A 13,690-nucleotide genomic window follows, 5' to 3' on the forward strand; every position below is an offset into this window, starting at 1 on the left:
GCAGCCTAATTGGTCAAAGTCCATGGTAATATAGTGGTCATGAGCTAGCGGGGGGGGCCGGTGTTTGATCTGGACAGGAGCTTTCGCGTCAGCTCAAGTGGAAGGAGGCAGAAATTTGGATTCCGAGACTCTAAATTTCAGAAATTCGGCATTTCATTTGCACCGACGTGTAGAAAAGGAGAAGATAAGGCGCTGCCTGGGCTGATGTAAGGATATCTCGAGATGGTCAATCCTTTGTAGAGTGCATCACGCAAGTTTAACTTATTTAAGGGTTTATGAATTAGTTATTAAAATAATATTATTATTTTTTTATCAAGGAAGTTATCACTCTAGACCTTTGAAGGTTCACTTGATTGGTTTTTTTTTTTTGGTTTTTGAGTTTAAATTCTTAAATTTCTTTAATAAAATAACATATGTCCCTAGAAGAAAGAAAATGAAAAGGGCAAATAATTCTCGGCACTTGGACTACTGGCAATACCTATCTTTCCTCGTAATTTCTCATCTCGACGAGTAATACTTCAACAATTTCCAAGAAAATTCTTCTCTTTTTCTTCATCTAGAGGTTCAGAGGAATTTTTTTTCCTTGTCTCACTTCATTGCTGCATTTTGCCCCTTGTCAAGGCCTTAGGTTTCATTGCTATACATCGAGAAAACAACCACCAGGGAAAACTCAGGTGTATTTCATTTTGGGGTGTTTTAATATTAATATTAATATTAATATATTAATATATCTTGAGAGATTTGGTTTCACCTTATCAATATAAATAAACTTGATTTCAACCTCTGCCACAAATGAAAACAGTCATTGGCAGACCAAGTGTTTAAAAATTCTTCAATTTTATTCTATAATAATTCTCACAGTGTGCGTTGTACGAAACTATGAAAACACTTGAAATAGTAAACTAACAAAAACTTGAAAAATCAACTTTTCGATAGCAGAACTTCAGTGACCAAATTGTTCAAGTTTAAAGAAGATGAACCATGAAAACCTGTGGCCTCTTCTGCCATTTTCTTCCATTCCAAGACCTTTTCCTTCACTTTCTTACCCTTTTCACCTATCAATATCTCGTTAACAATGTTCTCCACTTCTTCTCTTTTGAATCCATCTCTCAGCTCCAAGCCAATTCCCCATTCGTTGCAAATCTTTCTTGAGTTTGCAAATTGGTCCCCAAAGAATGGCCAACAAATCATCGGCACCCCGGCAGATATGCTTTCAATCGTTGAGTTCCACCCACAATGTGTTAGGAATGCTCCTATTGATGGATGGTTAAGGACTTGCTCTTGTGGGCACCAACTTGCTACAAAACCTTTCTCTTTAGTTTCGAAAAGAAAGTCCTGTGGTAGAATTTCCGAGTCTCCTTTAATCAAATCTGGCCTAATTATCCACAAGAAGTTGTGCTTGCTATCTGCAAGTCCCCAAGCAAGCTCAACTAGCTCCTCTGCTGTTGTTACTGTCGAGCTACCAAAACTTACATAAATCACCGAACCTGGCTCCTTCGAATCAAGCCATTTGATGCATTCAGGCTCAGCATTCCATAGATTTCCATCAACAGATTCATAAAAATCATTAGAGATGTGATTCAAAAACATTTGAGCAGGACCAATGCTATAAACTCGACCAAAAATAGACGAGAGGCTGTTCAAGTCTTCACCCTCCAAGCTATAATAGGTATTGAAAATAACTGCCGATGCCTTGGAAAGTCTTTCCATATCTCCCTCGCTACTATCTTCCATGTATCCATTTCGATCTCGAGCTCGGATAACATTAAGAAGATCTCTCATTCGTGCACCTTTCGTTCCTGGAATCCATTCCACCTTTTTGTCCAACATGTCATCAGTTTTTTGGCTTGGTTCTGTGAACAATACATGATTACCAACATGTCATCACTAAAATAACATCTACATTTATGTTGATTGTTAGTAAAATCGATAAAAAAGAAAAAAGAAAAAGGGATGCTACAGATGAGTTTTTACAGCAATTTTCTCTTCAAATGCCATTTAAACTTCAAGTAATACGATCAATAGTGAATGTGATCTGGGTCCTAGTAGTTGTTTTCTAGACTTAGTTCGATTGCTTTCAGTGGGCCTGGCTCAATTTGATCTGAAATTTTTGGGCAAAAATCTCAAATGTAAATGGGATTTTTTTTGCACCAAGAATTCAGGCCATCGATCGATCGATGAATGAATTAGATTAATTAAAATAAAATGGAACAACAGCTTTTTCAGAGTAAAAAATATATAGAAAACACCTTTGAGAAGAGTGACCAGTTGCTTCATTTGATCACGAAAATGTGCAAAGCTCACAACCCCAGTCGCAGCTATCTGCCAAACAAACACATTCGGCATTTCAAGTTCTTCAGTGAGTACTTGAGTGTACGTCAACATAGCATCAGACACCATGCATGTCACAGGAGGATTTGCAGCAGTGTCATTGAGTCTAGCAATGAGGTCTCTCAAGGGAGACAAAAGGCTCTTTCCACATGCCTGTCGAAGGGCAACAAGGTTCAGGGTGGCACTTATGTGGGAATTTGAAGGAGGGTGCTCGATTGGTAAAGTCTCAAAACAGAAGTCAGGCAAACCATCAAGGGCATTAGGGCCTCTCGCATCAAGTATTCCTTTGTGGTTGATTTCTGTGTTGACAAAGGTTACATGAAAACCTTTATGGTGAAGGAGCTTCGCTATTTTGAACATAGGGTTTATGTGCCCTTGCAATGGGAATGGGATACACACCACATGAGGCTTAATAACTTCTGCCATTGCTCTATTTTTCTGTGTCTCTCTTCTAATTTCTTCCTCCTTTCTTGTGTTCTTTCTTGCTCACAATGGTGTGGAGCAAGAAGAATATCAAGAATGATTTTTAAAGGGGAACTAAGATAGAAAAACGACGAATTTGAGAATATGAGATTCTTGTACCAACCCTTGTACGTTATTCACTATCTTGTTCTATTTTTTGGATGCTCTTAATTGGTCTTTCTATTTGTTTGAACATGAGAGAGGAGCATCATCTAATCTAAATTGTTATTGATTATTTGTTTGTAACATGAATAATAATAATTCATTAGTTTTTCTCTTGAAGCAAAACTAATACTCCCATTTAATGTTATGATAATTTAATTCAAATTTGATAAATATCAATTCAATAACAATAAAGCCGGATGAATATAATTTTTTATACATATTTATCTTCTTGGTTGATGGAAAAGATATTAATATTATTGAATTCTATTCAAAAACTCCAATTCAATAAATAATAAATAATATTTGGATGATGTATAACTAATGTAGATATTTTTTATTCAATGAATAAAATATAATTACAGTAAAAATCCGACCAGTGGCATCGATTGGCATTCCTTAAAAAAAGAAACACCAATATGTCACCAAAATTTATCATTGACTTGCAAAAGTGTGCCTTCATACTACCTCGAGGGGTCATTTTGGAGTTTTTTTAAAACACAACCAGAACGTGGTTTCATAGAAAGCAAAGTCAACAAACTTGTACATTACATGGTTCATCATTAAAAAAAATTGAAAAAAAAGACGGCACTTGAAACGAGGGAAGAGAGTTTTTTTTTTCGTCTTCCTCCAAGCCAGACAGGTCTTTTATGCTAAGCTTTTCCTATAAATTATGCCGGATATCGTCTTCCACCATCGCATTGAGAGACAGGGAGGGAGGGAGATGGCAGCAGTTCCTAGGCCTCATTTGGTGTGTGTCCCATTGCCATTGCAAACACACATAATCTCCATGCTAAACCTAGGCAAGCTCCTTCATAACAAAGGTTTCCACATAACTTTTGTCAACAGAGTTTAATCACAACTTGCAGAGCTTTGCATGGGGACTAGCTAATAGAAACCACAACTTCTTGCGGATAACTAGACCAAATTTGATCATGGGGAAATCACCGTTCTACCAAAAGAGTTTATGAAGGAAACCAAAGAGAGATGTTTCATAGCAAGTTGTTTCCCACAAGAGCGGGTCCTTAATCACCCATCTGTTGGAGGATTCAGGAACCATGGTGGATGGAACTCAGTACTTGAAAGAATTGTTGAAAGAGTTGCGGTGAGTGGGGTGTCGGCATGGAGTTGAGTCATGACTTCAACAGGTATGAAGTGGAGAATCTTGTCAAGGAGTTAATGACAAGAGAGAAGGGAAAACAGATGAGAATAAAGCCAGGGAAAACAGAGTATCATCGTCCTCGAACTTAGACAATCTAGTGAATGAAGTCCTGCTATCCAAAAGTTGATTACCCTAACCATATGCATCAGCGAAACTCGTTTATCCAGTTGGTCATGTTTGTGTTTCTCTTCATAATTTGCTTTGATCCGCTTGAATAAAGACATTTACTCACTTCTTTCAGGTCAAGAAGATGTAGTAACAAAAAAGAACTAGAATTATAGCTTTCCAAATTTGTAAGTTTATATTGGGTTTTCAAGGATAATAAAAAATGGTGATAAGAATCAGACATGGAATGTGGAGAACTATTTTGACAGGGTGTGAAGATGCCTTCAACTAAATTGGTTGATATATAATTCTATGTCAAATACAGAAAGGTTCATGCCATCTTATTGGCAAATTTCATTTCCCGCAGCACTATACAAGTGTAAAGAACAAACAAATACATATAAGAGATAATTATTGAGGATCCACGGATGATTCACTTATCTGTCCTCGTATCTTGAAAATCCATGGGCATGTTACTGTGAGAGTTAACTGGAGAGGTGCTTGTCATGTAGATGCTTTGATGCGATGCCATTAAATTGCGTAGAGCTGACAGGTTGTTCCTGCAGCAGTTAATCCCATAATGCATGCTGAGAAAGTTGGGATGAAGAATATAAATCATAACCAATGTGACCTTTTGAAAAGCATACCAAATCTGGCAGGTTACTGAAAGAAGTTTGCATGGTTGGCGCTCTGAAGCCCAATTGACCCTGCGACAAAAAATATTGATCCAGCAGATGTTGATTCTACTTGGTAATACTACAAGTGAAATCAAACTGCTACATAGAACAGAAAAAATTATCAAATTCAATACCAGTCCCTGCATGCTCAGTGGGGCTCCATAGTGACTAACATGTGTTGGTATCAAATGCAACTGTCCCTAAACATAAATTAAATCAGTATGTCAGAATATATTGCCACCAAAATTTTTTGTGAACTTACTATTGCAGAATGCAGCCAAGCACCATACCAGAACCGGTAAGCTCTGTTGATTGCTATAATAACCATCACGGAATGGAGAAATTGAGTTCAGCTGTCCCTGTGATACAAATAAGAAAATGCATAACTATCCATAATTCTCAATGAATATGTTGCCGCTAAAACTACAAGGTTCCATACCACTCCTGGCGCGCCTTCTTGAGAGCCATAATAGCCTTCAAGATTTGGTGCCCTAGACCCTAATTCCTATAGAAAATAACCAGTACAGGCAATATGAAAAATAGAACTAAAATAATACCACAGTAAAATCAGGTCAAGTTTCTTTTGCAATGACTTTGCCTACAATATGTATTTCATACCACCTCTTGCGTGTCCTGTTGAGGAATGTAGCAGTTATCAGTATGGTGTGCCCTAGAGTTAATCTGGTCCTATACACAAAACAAAGTGATGTGAGTTGATACAGACATAAAATCCACAATTGTTCAAGGATCAATTTGACACAAGTAAGTTTGAAATAAGCAAACCATCTGCTGGTAGCTTTCTTGCAAACCAATTTTTATTCCACCAGCCTCAGAGTATACCTACAGTACAAAATGAAATCTACTTCACGAGCTTACAATTTCCAACAGTACACAGTCATTATATCTTCAATAGCAACATTCAGCATACCTTTTTTTTCTTGTAAGTTCTCTTTTTCTTTGATGACTTGGCCAAACAGTTATCACAGTTCTCTTCTTCAAAGCCAGGAAAACCAAGAACATCCAAGGTGTTAGGCTCTAAGACACTCTTAACAGAGTTATTTAGACCTACACAATTTTCTAAGACTTCCTCTAATGTCCGAACAGCAATATCATAAGCTTCTTTAGATAAAGAACCCTCTTTGCCCAGTTTGATGGCTTTTTTACATAAATCATTGAAACGTTGTACCCTATAATGAAGACTTTTTGATACCTTATCAACAGCTTGATTAATCTTGGCACCTTTTGTCCAACGCTTCAATATGTAGCGGGATGGTATGTTGGAAACACCAGACATTTGAAGAACAAGGATTGCGTGTTTACACAAGAAACCTCTGTATTCAAAAGAACGACATATACAACAAATATCCATTGTTGATTTGTTCCAAGATACAAGAAAATTCTGACGTTCTTCAAAATCATCAACTCGAAAGTTAATAGTTGCCTCATCTTCGCTTTCCTTTTGCAGGTGACATGAAACTACTCCCAAAACCTCAACCTGGAATTTCTTGAAAACGGCATCTGTATATAATGTCGATGCTTGTTTCTCAAAAGATGAGAGAGACCTTAATGCAGGCTGTTTGTTTTGTGTTTCAAATTCAGCTTTGGCTTCCATCTCATACCCGTCCTCCAAAAATGCTTTATATTGCTCCATAAACTCCTTGAATACAGCTTCCCTGTGAATGTACTTGTCAAAAAAAGAGGCAACGCTTCCAGATCGCTCAGTTGTGGACATTCCAGCTAATGATGTATCTCGTATAAAAGTTGGGACCCACTTTATACGATTTTCATACAATGAGTGAACCCATTCATCCTCCCTTAGTTCAAATCTATGAACCATCTTCCACCATCTCTTTTCAAACTGCTCATCTGTCTGAGACTGATATATACATTTGTTGAATTTCAACATAAAAATTTCACTTTGATTCATAACAGCAGACAAGTTTTCAGGAATCTTACTGAATACATGCCATAAACTATAGTAGTGGCGTGTGTCAGGAAATACATCCACAACAGCTTCATTCAGGAATCTTTCTTGATCAGTAATAATTACTTTTGGAGCTTGGCCACCCACTGCTTTGAGCCATGTGTGCATTAGCCAGAGAAAACTAGATGCAGAGTGCTCCCCAATCAATGCACATCCAAGTAACACGAACTGGAAGTGATTATTCACTCCAATAATAGGAACGAAAGGAAGCTTATATTTGCTGCTAACATAAAAGGTATCAAAGAAGACAACATCACAGAAACTATGATAATCATGTCTGCCTTTTGCATCAATCCAGAACACATTTCTCATACGTTTTTCATGGTCCAGATCTATTGCATAAAAGAAGTTCGAATTCTCAGCCTGCATGCACATAAAATACTCGAGCATAACTTTTACATCATCCTCATCTAAAGCCAACTGCAAACCTTTCTTCGGACGAGCAACTGCACCTGATTGCTTGTTTCGTCTCCCTGTAGCATTATCGTAATCTTCCTTACAAATCTCATGGTTATGCTCCTTTACAAAACTATATATAACCCATTTCTCATCTTCTGTCCTCTTCATGTGCATTCCTGCCTTGCAATCTGTCTTTGTACATGATCGTGGATTAACAGACACACTTGACTCCCGCTTGCTTCCAAATCTAGAACAAGCAATTTTCACATCAATAAATTTCCCATTCTTTTTTGAACGACGACTAGCTTTTATAGTGATCCCAAATCCCACAGAGAGCGCATAATCTCTATAGAACGCATATGCTGCCTCCTTCGTTTCAAATTTTAATCCATTCTGAGGCACAGAGATCCCACCTTCACCAACCACATCAACCCCCACACCACTCTCCTCCACCTTATCCCCGCCATCAATAGCACCCTCAATTGCATTCAACCCACACGCTTCAACAACCTCTTCAACCAAACAAGAACTCGCAGCCTCATCAATACCGCGCAATTCACTAGCGCTATCCATGATACACTCATTTGTGTTCACTCCAGACTCTAATTTCTCCTGATCACTCGAAGGCAGTTCAAGATCTATCTCCATTTTCCAAACAATCAATTGTTTGAAACAAATAACATCATCTCGCTACACATACCTGAAATTTTCAAGAAATCAGCAAGCTGCAACATGAATTCTAAAATTAACTAAAAGGTTCCACTTTGATTACCATAATTTGTAATCTTCAATAAAAAATACAAATTCTTTAGCCCATTAACTTTCATTCTTTGCAAAAATATATCAATTAAACACAACCAAAGAAACCCTTTTAGATAGAATTTCCAAAAAAAGTTTCCTTTCACAAAACCAACTTCACTCACTGTATAAATTTAGTATCTCATATTCCATTTTCCATAGTCTTTCCTCTGATTTCTTGGAAACCAAAGAGTATGTAACTTTAAAAGGAAATTGAGAGCATAAAATTGGATGTAGGTAAGGAATGAAAGTTGAGAATAATGTAAAGCACCTGAGCAACATAGAAGAAGCAGCAGTGATTTCTACAGAGAGGGTAGGGAAGTGCAAGAGAACAAAAAAATCAGAGTGGCCGAGGAAATGCCAAAAATAGGAAAAGGGGAAAAATGTTAAGTCGCAAAGAGGAAAGGAATTTTTCCAAAAGGGAAGCTCTAAAATTGAAGAAGTGAAAAATGAAAGGAGAAAACATTGGCGATTAATCGGTATCTTTTGGAAATCACTCCTGGAGTTACTGTAAGAGATCGGGAATAACTCGGCCAAAGAGGAATTAACTGGCAATAAATCGGAATCTAAGCGGCCTTGGCGGCGATTAATCGCTAAATCATCGTCAAGATAATCGCGACTGAAAAATCCTTTGAATTTACTCGGTAATTAATCGGGAAAAGATCGGCAGTAAAATGATAGCGAATTTCCTCGCAATAAGTCGGCAATTAATCTGCAAATAATCGGTGGGGGATTACCACTAAATCGCCAATTAACCGGGAAGCATATCGATTAATCGCCAAATCCTCGGGAACCGTCACGATCAATATCTAATTCATCGAAGCGATTTTAATCGGAAATTAATCGGCAAAGTGGTGCTATTAATCGCCAATCAATCGAGAAAAAGATGCGCTTAATTGGTAAGTGATGGGGGAGCAGTTAGCAAGTAATCGCCAATTAATCGGAAGCTGAGAAAACAATGAAGGATAAAAAAACATCTAATTCCGCCTTTCTATTTCTTTTATTATTAAATTATTAGAATATGAAGAAAAAAAAATTAAGAGTGGAATTATTTAAAGATTAATTGAAATCATATGAAGACACCACAGAGATGAATCAAACACCGATATGGAACAATGTTTCTGGACACCAAAATCAATTACATGTATTGTTTAAAAATGAAAGAGCAATTGTTTAAAAAATTATTAATAATTTTTTAAATATTTTTTATTAATTAAAATATCAGATTTCCCCTAACAACTTGATAATCATATACATAAAAAAAAAAAAAAAACTAATAGTACAATAATAAAAATACCCTGAAACCCAAGGTATAAGAATTTGAATTTCAAGGTTAATTAGGTCTTTTTACTATACTTTCTATATGGAAGAAAAAAAAGTAAAAAATACCCCTGTTCCCGATTAAAGTTTTTTTTTTATTATTATTATTAGAAAAGTATATAAGCTATTTTACGTGCACTTTTATATGAAAAAAAAAAAAAAAAAAACTCTCTTTGAAAGCCTTATAATTTGAAACTTTTAAGGATATTGAAGTTATTTTACTATGCAAATAAAAAGCAAAATGCTTCTTTTATCCTCGATCAATTTTAAAACATTGGAATCATTTTATTGAAAAAACAATTTCACCCTCAACCATTAGCCTACAAGTTTTTTTGAATGACAAGATATTAAAAATATTGTTCTTGTTCATACTGCAATGTGTCTATAGAAATAGAATTTTCACCATCCCTTCCAGGTTTTTTTTTTTTTTTTTTTTTTGTAATACTATTAATTCACTCCCACTACATTGCAAGTCAAATCAAAAGTTATTTTCTAACATAAAAAATCTTGGAGCATATTCTACGCATTTTTTAGCTTGTTGAACTTTTTGAGGCAAGAAATTAACAAGATTATAGAAGCAAAATTTAATTTAAAAAATAATGTTTTCATTATTATGTTGTGGATTTATTAAAAAAAAAATATAAGAATAATATAATGAAACTTTTTGGAGTATTTGTTTTTATGTAATTATGTGATAATAAAAAAATATGTGTAGAAAAGCCAGAAAACATAATTGAAAAATAAATAAATAAAAATCACAAAATGCTTTAAAAAAGTGCTCAATGATTTTATTAAAAAAAAACTATAATTTTATTTTTTTTAAATGATTTGTCTTCATAAAGTTTAATAATAAAAAAAATATACAACAGGTTAACTTTAGTCTATTTTATCTTTTGCAAAATAAAATTTTAAAAACATCTTAATAAAATTTTTTTTATTAAATAAAACTTGTTTACAATAAAATCAACTTTTTTGTGTTGTTGAAATGTGACTAATGAACAATTTCCTTACTTCTTCGTTATTTTCTAATGAGTTTTTTTTTTTTTCAAATCTAGGATTAAAAATAATAAATAAATTTTTAAATCAAAATTTAAATTTAAAAAACTTTGAATTTGAGGGGAAAGGAAAATAAATGGATTGAAAAACATTTTTTTTTTTTTTATGAATTTGAGGTTAAATATTTTTAAACAAGTTAATAAATAAGATGTCTTGGAATATTGTGCATTTATTACAAGTTAAAAAATAAGATGTCTTGGAATATTGTGCCTGACAGAAATTTTTGCTTGAAAGAAACCAGAAAACAAAAAGCAACATTCGAAGCGAAAGAAAAAATGATCACAGCAATGTTGAGAGAGAGTCATAATCTACATAAACACATGCTTTACAAGGACCAATCTTCCATTTACATGAGAAGAGCTCAATCTGATTCAAATAAACTACGCATCCTGAGAATCTTTCTGCTCCTACATGACGTTAGGGATTTTCCACATTGCTTTCAGCACTTTCCTGATAAGAACATACACATCTAATAGTACCAGGAAAGAGTTGATAACCGCAGATCTACAACATCTGCCATGGACATGAAAAAGAACATTCCTCGTACACTCCAGCAACGAGGACAATGTCATCTCACCATCTGAAAAAAGGGAATCTTCTCTTTGAGCAGGATCTTCACATCTCCATGGCTATTGGCCTGGCATATATTAAGATCTGATTCCAGATAAACAGCTCTTGGACAAGAAATCCAGGATCTTCTGCCTTCATTTTGGTGATTAACTTCTGGACTGTCAAAGAAACGACGCTCATAAAAAGAGTGCTCACCGTTTCCTGGAGTAAGCTTTTTCCAAAAAATGTCATATACCTCCAGGGAAGATGACATGCAGCCATCTCAGAAGGAAAACTATCATTCCAGCTGCTAATATGAAAGACCCTTCTTCCTTGTGTATGTGTTCAAGCGCTGCCATGCATAAGCGTAGATCTCAAATGAGAGTCATCCTGCAACTAGAAGGCAACTGCTTCATCTGAAACCAAACTTCTCTGGAAATTTATTTTGTTATAAAATACTGTACCTGCCCATGCATACTTCTTCAATGGCTGCCTTCAAGGTTTTGTCTACATCAGTGGCTACAACTTTAGGTGCTTGCCCACCCATTGCTCTAAGCCATGTTTTCATTAACCAAACAAGTGTTGATCTAGATTCTTCTGCAATAAATGCACAAGCAAGTAAGATTGGCTGACAGTGATGATTCACCCCAACAAAAGGCGCAAATGGAAACTTCTCGTGATATTTTACATAGAAGGTCTCAAAACAAACAGTAATTTCTCAGGCGCTGCTCTTCATTCGAATCTATTGCATAGAAGTTTGCATTCTCCTTCTTGATACTCTTAAAATATTCAAGCACAGCTTGGGCATCCCCCTCGTCCAGAGCCAAACACCGCCCTTTTCCGAATTGCGTGTTCATCTCACTCTTTACAAACCCAGAATTTTGATACCCGCCACACTGTCGAGGCATGTCAACATACATCTTTCTTGTTCGTTCACTGACAGCATGCAATATATCAAAACTGTATTTTTTCCGGCAAATTCTACGTTCCTATGAATTCGAAAATGATATGCTAGAGCCGGTGAGAGCTCATGATTATGCTCATTGACAAATTCATGGATTATCCACTTGCCATTGGGGCCCTTATACTCTTCACATGCATGCTGGCCTTGCAATCTTCTTCTTAACAGTTGATCGCCGGCTATTACCACAATCAGACTCTGGTGTAACTCCGTATCTAGAACAGGCAAATCTACCACCAGTAAACTCCTATGATTTCTGTGACCACCTACTGTTCTTTATCGAAGTGGCGAACGCCGTAGATTTTGCATATTCCTGATAAAATGAATACGATTCTTCATGTATACCCTTCAAACATAGCAACAGCCCCTTTGGAGAATCAACGGCAGCAGCATCTCCAATGCGCGTCTCATCCGCCACACCACCAATATTTCCCCACTTACTACATCATCAGCAGGGGCATTATCTTGAAGATCGATCATGTCATCGATCATATTATGAATATTCCTCTCCATCATCGTTATAACACATTCCCGTTAGGACAAAAAATCCACTCTTCACAGCATCTTCTTTACAGTGGCACCTGAACATATGAAAAAGCGTGTAGCATAACGTTGCATGCATTAATTAAATTCAAACAACAGCAGATGTTACCAAAAATAATAAAGCTACCCTTTCTCAGTTGAAATTCAATAAAATTCAGTACAGAAATCATTGCCCATTATTACATTCTTGATCATTCTCCATTCTCTGATGAGATGCTGAGAAAACTTTCAACCTTGATCTTCCATTCAAGGCATTAATTAATCTTACCAAAATATAACAAAAAAACTACCATTTTCATTCTCTACCAAATCAAATTCAATAAAAATCACAACCCATTTAAGCATTCTTATTCCTTTTCTACCTCCTGCTTGGATTCTAAGAAAATTTTCAAACTTGATATCTCATTCAGAAAATCAACTAATGTTATTAAAAATAATAAAACCACCATTTTCCCATTCTCTAGTGAGTCAATTAAAATAAAAATAAAAATAAAACTTGGCCCATCAAAGCATTCTTATTCCTTTTCTACCTCGTGATTGGATTCTAAGAAAAATTTTCAAACTTTATAATTCATCCAGAGCATCAACTAATGTTACTAAAAATAACAAAACCACCATTTTCCCATTCTCTACTGACTCAAATTCGATAAAAACCACACCCTATCAAACCTTTTCACTTCCTTTCCAATCCCTTCTTGTGGTTACTAAGAGGATTAGGGAAAACACAAAATTCCACTTTCCCACATTTTCTCAGCAACCAAACAGACAATAAATACAATTGTACACCAAAACTAACGCAGAGAGAGGTTTTAGAGAGAGGAACATTGAGAGAGAGAGAGACAGAAAGATTCAGAAAATAAGAGGCAATCGTAGTGGCGCGTGAGAGAAAAGAAGCGTCTGTGAAAAAATTAAAATGAGGGTTTTTCTTCTTCTCCACACTCGCTAGTAGGAAAAATTTGTCAAAAATCCACTCGCATTTTTCCACTCGCTTCCATCTCTGTTTCTTCTCGGCGCGTTACGGTTGTTTTTTTGTATGCAGATTCATTTCCATCGTTTGGGATTTTAATCAATTCGTTCGTTAGTGCCACAGGGCTGGCGCGTGCACTACAAGTACTTTTGATTTAATTTTTTTATTACTATTACTAATGTTTTGGTTTGTTGAATGCACTACAAGTACTTTT

The 13,690-nt window shown here is 35.7% G+C and overlaps 2 protein-coding genes across 15 annotated transcripts; both read right to left on the reverse strand.

The window, feature by feature from the left end:
• Positions 1-820: 820 nt before the first annotated feature.
• LOC118037275 (7-deoxyloganetin glucosyltransferase-like) lies at positions 821-4,360 on the reverse strand. Its single transcript, XM_035043185.2, has 2 exons — positions 2,250-4,360; positions 821-1,853 (listed from the first exon to the last, which is right to left on the reverse strand). Exons 1-2 carry the CDS (start codon positions 2,755-2,757, stop codon positions 922-924), a joined length of 1,440 nt encoding a protein of 479 aa, XP_034899076.1. The 5' UTR covers positions 2,758-4,360; the 3' UTR covers positions 821-921.
• Positions 4,361-4,501: 141 nt separating this feature from the next.
• Positions 4,502-8,508, reverse strand: LOC118037276 (protein FAR1-RELATED SEQUENCE 2). 14 transcript variants are annotated; one of them, XM_035043187.2, is made up of 9 exons: positions 8,352-8,508; positions 5,828-7,982; positions 5,683-5,739; positions 5,521-5,586; positions 5,339-5,404; positions 5,190-5,258; positions 5,034-5,099; positions 4,870-4,929; positions 4,502-4,782 (listed from the first exon to the last, which is right to left on the reverse strand). In XM_035043187.2, exons 2-9 carry the CDS (start codon positions 7,928-7,930, stop codon positions 4,708-4,710), a joined length of 2,562 nt encoding a protein of 853 aa, XP_034899078.1. In that variant the 5' UTR covers positions 7,931-7,982; positions 8,352-8,508; the 3' UTR covers positions 4,502-4,707. The 14 variants fall into 14 exon arrangements, 9 of the variants coding, with proteins under 9 accessions (XP_034899078.1, XP_034899077.1, XP_034899081.1 ...); XM_035043186.2 differs by having other exon boundaries at positions 5,518-5,586; XM_035043190.2 differs by lacking the exon at positions 5,683-5,739.
• Between the last annotated feature and the right edge of the window lie 5,182 nt (positions 8,509-13,690).

The sequence above is a fragment of the Populus alba genome, chromosome 16 (genome assembly GCF_005239225.2).
Source record: "Populus alba chromosome 16, ASM523922v2, whole genome shotgun sequence".
Taxonomy (NCBI): domain Eukaryota; kingdom Viridiplantae; phylum Streptophyta; class Magnoliopsida; order Malpighiales; family Salicaceae; genus Populus; species Populus alba.